The following is a 6547-nucleotide window of genomic DNA, read 5'->3' as shown; positions in this document are numbered from 1 at the left end:
TTGTTCTCCCTCTTCAAGAAAGAAAAATATTAAACTAATTAGGCTCATTTGATATGTTAAATTACATGGTAAATATTGTAAAATAAATGATGTTAAACTTTGATTATGTTTATATATGTATGTTATTAATATGAATGTACTAAAAATTATAAAATTCCTAAAATCCTAACATATCCTGCTATAATACTAGAAAAACTTAATCTTTGTCTTCGAAAGCTGTGACTCTATCCTGTCTTTGAAATGTAACCACTGGAGACTAACCAAAACCCTGCCCACAGAAACAAAAAAAAAAAAAAAAGAAAAAGAAAAGAGGCCTTTTTAAAATGCAGACTCCTGTATAAGTGCCTTTGCCAAAATTAACTTGGAAAAGATCTAAAGTTTTTATAAAACTACTAAAAAATAATAAGAATGAAAGAAAAGGACGTGTATAGCAAAGAGGAGGTGTGTTCTCAGTGGGAGAGAGTATGAAGCGGAGGGAAAAGAAAAGAGGACGTGTTTTTGGATAAAGAAGACTATAAAGGACTTTTTTTTTTTGTAAGAAAAGAAAAAGTAATTTTGTCCTAAAATAAAATGTTTTGAACTAAGAAAGAAGATGATAGGACAAAAACCGAAAGGTGATAGATCATGTGTATGTTGCAGAAGGCGTCTGGAAGTTGCAGGTCTGTGGAGGAGGTTATCTTGAGAAAATAATTTTACATGTGGTCAAACGAACTAAGCCTGGAACGGGCGACTCAGTCAATGGTGTCGTTTACATGTGTGCGGGTGTGAACAGCAGCCAGATCTCTTACCACGGCCACGCTGAAGTCGTGGCGTTTGCGGACAATCGCTGTTTCACTCTGACGCTTTGATTAAAAACTGTTCCTACCAATGAGTTTCATCTCCAAAGATTCATAAAAAATCCTCTAACAAATACTCTGAAATTCTCTAAATTCTGATAATTTTAAAAAGATAACAGCAAAGCGAGTAAAGATTTATAGACCTCTAAGGAAAAGCTGGATTCATAAAACTGTTAACAAAAACATCAAGATCAATGAGAACTAATAACATGGGACTAATAAACTAAGGACGATTATAATCTTTGTGACTTTTTATGTGAAATATTAGTGGTTTCTGATCCTTGTTTTCCAGACATGAGATCTTTTTTCTCCTAGGCAACCTATGACCTAGGTAAATTATACATTTGTAGAAAAAAAATTAAAACATTTTCTTTTGTTTTCCTTCCTCCCTGATCCCTCCACAATTTCGGGTGCTCTCAATTACTCCACGTTTGCCCACACCGAAAGGTGTCGACTCTTGGATTCACGGTTCTCAATTGAAAGGAAGCTCTTACACCTAACTGGACTGCCCAACCAACAGAGGACCCGAAATTTAACATTGCTGGGAAGCGAGCAAACGGCTTCTGCTGTGGACGGCTAACCCGAGTCTGGGCCAGGCCTGTATAATCCAAACTTTCATTTTCTCTTTTGTCCTTACTTCTCACCAGTAATACGAGAAGCCAAGCACTCACTATAGTCGTTATTGTTCCCTATTTCCCCTTAATTTCCGTCTGAAAAGATAATTCAACACTGGGCATCATCTTTGAACCTATTTCGCAGGTCAAAATGTACAACCGGTTATGCACGTAGTCACAGATGTTCGATGCCGGGGACGTCAGCCCCAGCGAAGGTGCCGGGTCTGAAAGAATCTCCTCCTCGGGCGGGTCTGGCACGGCGAACCAGGGGGGTCTTTACACGTCCTTGCAGAAGTTACATTGTGCGACAGCCTTGTGCTAGGCCACACCCCGGCTGAGCGAGGCGGGGCTTGCTCTGCTGTCAGCCCCGCCCACGGTAGGATGCAACACTCCGTGAAACACAGAACCAGTGGAAATCTAAGCAGGAGCCAGGCGACGGATCGCAGGGCGGCCGACCCCTCACGGTTCTCTAGGTCCTTCAGCTGACGGCCCTCAGCGCCGCCTCCTGGGCCAGATCCAGTCTTCAAGTTGTACTGAGCATTTTGTTGGTTTATTATAATTTTTTTTTCACTGTTATAAGACTCTGTTTTGCATCGCTTGATGTCACAGACGCCACCCTGATCACGGTTGCTCAGCGTTTTGAGATGCTGGGTGAGGCCCAAGAGACTCAGGAGAAACCTTGAGAAACCACGGGAGACGTTTGCCCTCAGAGAAGCACTGCAGGGCAGCTGGCCCCTGTGCCAGGCCTCTCGACGCTGGAAGGCAGCCGGAGAAGCCCCCTCCCCTCCCGCGGGGGACACGGACCAGGAACGAGCCTTCCCAGGGACAGGGACCGAAGACGGCACGACACAGCCCCGGGAGCCACCTGGCAGCGGAGGACCGACGATGCTTTGACAACCGATCAGTGCTGCTTTCCGATAATTGATCATCGATGCTTTCAAGGAAAGATCTGGATCACAAGGGGGGCGATGCAAACAATAACTTCTCGCCCCTGGGGCAACACCCCCTCTGGACAGGGCCTTCACAACGTGGCGCCCCAAAGGCCAGTCTGCAAGGATGACAAACAGATGCTGTGACTGCCGGACTGAAAGTTAAAAGGAAGTTCAGAATCAGCATGGCCATGTCAGGTCCTCTGCGCCCGCGGAAACGCCTTGCTCCTGCGGACGGACTCGTCCCCGCCCTTGCTCATAAATATCCATCGCCTTCGTCTCTTCATCAAAGGACTTCGTGGCCTTGTGCCTGACTCGGTGTTTCCGAATAGCTATTCCTGTGGATCTCAAGTAAAAGCTTGCTGCCTCGACTTTGAAGGGCCTTTATTTTTAGGTTCACAGGGAATCTTGACCAAAGCAGAAGCGGCGGGAAGGCGTCGGGTAAGAGGACTGCGGGGGCTTCGGCGCTGTCCCCGGACCTCAGGCGGAGGGTGGGGGGGGGGGCGTCAGGTAGACGGCCAGGGCGGGGCCTGGCGCTCGGGCCCGTGGACGCCAGGTGCGATGCTGTGATGGCAGGTGACCTCCTGAGACGGCACAGCAGCACGGCGAGGTCGACGGCCCGTCCCACCGCAGGAAGAGCGGCCGGGCCGGGGAGCGCTGGGCGAGGGCGTGAGGTGCGATCCTCGGGCCTGGCAGTGGCGTTCCTCCGAGACCGGGACCACACACAGGCCCAGGACGTCGCCCCGGGGCCAGGAGCTGGAGAGGGTCTTGGCAGAGCTGAGCTCCCGACTCGCCCTGGCGTGGCCCTTCCGGACCCTTCCCTCCCCTCACGCCCCAGGCCCTGGCACCTGGTCCTCACCGCGCAGGCTCCCTGCCTGCCTCTGCCGACACCCTCCAGTGGCCACAGGCACGTGGCTGCGAGGCCGGCACACAGGTTCCAGCCTCCCTTAGGGCTTTCGGCAGTGTCACCCAGATGCACCAACGCCTCCTGGGGCTTGGGACCTGGGCACCCTCAGCTCCTTCCCCTGGGACCCCTGCAGTCCTCAGTTCTCCCTGTGCACGGAGGTCTCTAGCAGGGCAGGAAGCAGCCTGAACTGTCCCCCCAGGGCCTAGTGGAGGGAAGGCGCCTTACCTGGCCAGGTGATCCCTGGCCTACAACAGCGGGCACGGGAGTGGAGCCGGGAAGGGCCCTTCCAGGCCCCTCCTGCCCTCAGGGGGTCCAGGGTGTTTGAGGGCAGGCCTGCTCGCAATCCTGAGTGTGGGCTCTCCGGGTGGCCACTGCAGTGACCGTCGGCTTGTCCCTGGCCTCTGTGGCTGCAGTTTCTGCCCCCAGAGTTGGGATAATGACAGTCTCCCCACTGAACACCCGGAGAGCTGACCGGGCAACATGGGCAAACGGTGACAAGATGACAGCCGAAGGAGTGTCTGCCCTTGTGGCGCGGGGTGCCAGCGCTTGGAGACGGCCGCTCCCCTCCTGGGGGGACACACTCCAGGACCGCACACGCAGGCCAGGCCCCTCTCTCTTGTGGCCGCAGCCAGCGCCCTGCCCAGTCCCTGGCAAGCCTGCCGCTGGCCCCGCACGGGGCCCCGCTGGGCAGAGTGGGCTTCGGGAGCTTGTTCCCACACAGCCTTGCCCGGGAGGGGCGGCGTTCTGCCCTGCTCTGTCCCAGAAGGCCCCCATGTGGCTCTTGAACCCCCACTGCCGCTCCCCAGCTCCCCACAGGGCGTCTGGGCAGGGGTCTCCGCCGAGACCATGGCCCCGGCTCCGGAGTTTGCGGCTGGAGCAGCACAGCTCCCGGCAAGGCCTGTCCTCCCTCGCCCGGCCCCAGAGGCCGCAGGGGGCCCCTCCCGCTGCCCTCCGGGTCTCCAGAGCTCGGGGAGGAGGAGCCGGGCGGCCAGCCGTGCGATCCAGGCTGGACGTGATCTCACGATGCGGGCCCCCGCAGAGAGGGCGCCACGCTGGGCCACCTTGGCTCCTCTCTCCGGCTCGCCCGGTCGTGGCCCTGGGTGTTCGGGACCCTGACTCCTGCCGCACGTCCTCGGGCAGACCCCTCCCCCTCTGAAGCCCTTTTCGGCATGTCACGCTGCTGGCCACCGCCTGATTGTGCGCGCTCTGGAGGTGCACTGCCCCGGGCACGAGCACTCTGCCCGCAGGCCTGCCTGGGGCTGCGCACGTCCGTGGGTCTACGGTCCAGAGCGGGTCCAGGTTGGCTGCCACGGGGTCAGGGGGCGGGGGCACCTGCGCCACTGGCAAACCTCGTGCTGTCTGCGGGCTGAGCTGGGGCTGGGGACCGGGGTGCAGGGTGTAACTGGAACAGGTGGGGGTGTGGCCAGCACCCCCCTAGCCATAGCTGCGGTGACTGCTGGGGTCCACGGGGGACGAGTCCCGTGGGCCAGCCGATGCGACGAGCTGCCACAGGCGGTGGCTGAGTCTCTGCACCTGGCAGGTGCCCAGCCCACAGCCCGCCCGCAGGAGCTGGGCCCTGGGCCTGCGGGGGCCCAGGCGTCGGCGGGAGCCGTTCCAGAGGGGCTGGCCGGCAGCAGGGCCCCGGCTGGCGCTCTGCTCTGCGTGGAGGGCCTGGCGTGACTCCCGGACAGCGGGCCAGGGCGCAGGATGCTGGGGCTGCAGGCCGCTGGAAGGCAGCCAGGCTGGGGGCCCCCTGCAGAGGGGACAGAGGAAGTAGAGCCGAGGACTCAGCCTTCCAGGGGCCCCCAGACCCATGCACTCGCCACCGGCAGCACTGGCAGGGGAAGCCCTGGGTGCCTTCGGAGCTCACAGCCCGGCGTCTGTGAGCCGCCACACTCAGGGCCAGAGTGACCCCCCCCTCAGCCCTTCCCTTGGAGAGAGGGCAGGCCTGGGGACCCCTCCAGCCTTCCACCTGCTAGTGGACCCCTCCCGTTGAGGGGCTGCTTGCTCGACAGTGCCCTAGGAGAGCAGGCAAAGAATGGGGGCGGGGGCCACTCGCACGACTTGGGACTAACTGAAGGCCTGGGTGAGCCCCAGTGGCAGGCCGGGGCTGGGGGGAGGCAGGGCGTTCTCTGAGGGGGCGCACACTGGAGACAGTTGGGGCCGAGGCCGGGCACGCCCAGGCAGTCTGGTTTCTGGGGCTTCAGCCAGGGCATGGGCTGGGCTGGGCCCCACTCACCTGGGCCTGGGAAGCCGCCGGCTCCCACCCTGGTGGAGAGGCAGTGAGCTTGGGAGCTGCAGGTACAGAAGGCCGATGCAACCCAGGGTGACCACCAGGAGCCAGGCCATGGCAGCGGGGCTGGACGGGGCAGCGGGGCTGGACGGGGCAGCGGCTGGCAGGCACGGGGGCCGCCCCCGCCCAGAGCCACCCTTCTGCCGCACGTGGGGAGCCCTCCGCGTTGGGGGAGGGCAGGCTGGCACCTGCCCCGGGTCTGGACCGAGGCTGCTCTCAGCAGCCCCTGAGCTAAGTAGTGTTTCCTGGAGAAGGCGGAGCTGGACACACCACGGGGCTGGTGCCCTCCCTCGGCGCCCCCCTCATCCCTCCCACCCCGTCCTGCCCACGGCGTAGCACTGTGGGCGCAGCAAAGGGGTGGCTGAACCCGATGGCATGGGGAGAGGGATCCCATTCCTCTGCGGGCCGCCAGACCTCGCTTCCAGTGCCTTCTGGGAGGGGACACTTTCCTGGAGCGTGGTGGGGGCCCCACCTCCCAGACAGAAGGACTCAGCTCCGGGGACAAGGGGCACAGTTAGCAGGGTTGGGTCCCACCTACCACCTCTCATCCTGGGGGGCGTCCCACCCCTGAAGTGGGCAGATGAGTGACCCTTGGGCATGGGCAGCACGTCCGCTGGAGAACCCAGCAGGTGCCCATTCAGTTCCCACGGAGGCAAGCCCTCCCCGCTCCTCCCCGCCCTCCCCGCTCCCCCCCCCCCCGCAGCTGCATCTCTCCCTCCCTCCACCGTCGCCCAGTGCCAAGCAATTTCCGATTCCCGTAAGAAACTGAAACACTGAAAAGCGAGACCTCCGCGCTGCCCCCCTCTGCGGCCCCTCGAGCAGGCCTGGGGGGGGTGCCACCCCGCCTTCCTCTCGTGTGCACGAGTGCATTTTGAGGGGGCATCCTGTGTGTGCATTGCACACACATGTGCATGTGTAGCTAAAATATGTATGAACTCAGAGACCTCCCAGCTTCCTTACGGCTGGTG

At 59.3% G+C, this 6547-nt stretch overlaps 1 protein-coding gene across 1 annotated transcript; it reads right to left on the bottom strand.

Annotated features, from left to right (window-relative positions):
- Nucleotides 1-4720: 4720 nt before the first annotated feature.
- ADM2 (adrenomedullin 2) lies at nucleotides 4721-5635 on the bottom strand. Its single transcript, XM_016125268.2, has 2 exons — nucleotides 5526-5635; nucleotides 4721-5039 (listed from the first exon to the last, which is right to left on the bottom strand). Exons 1-2 carry the CDS (start codon nucleotides 5633-5635, stop codon nucleotides 4721-4723), a joined length of 429 nt encoding a protein of 142 aa, XP_015980754.2.
- Between the last annotated feature and the right edge of the window lie 912 nt (nucleotides 5636-6547).

Source organism: Rousettus aegyptiacus, unplaced genomic scaffold (genome assembly GCF_014176215.1).
Source record: "Rousettus aegyptiacus isolate mRouAeg1 unplaced genomic scaffold, mRouAeg1.p scaffold_m13_p_2, whole genome shotgun sequence".
Lineage (NCBI taxonomy): Eukaryota > Metazoa > Chordata > Mammalia > Chiroptera > Pteropodidae > Rousettus > Rousettus aegyptiacus.
The sequence above is the reverse complement of the archived record's forward strand: the minus strand, read 5'-3'. Positions and strand labels throughout refer to the sequence as shown.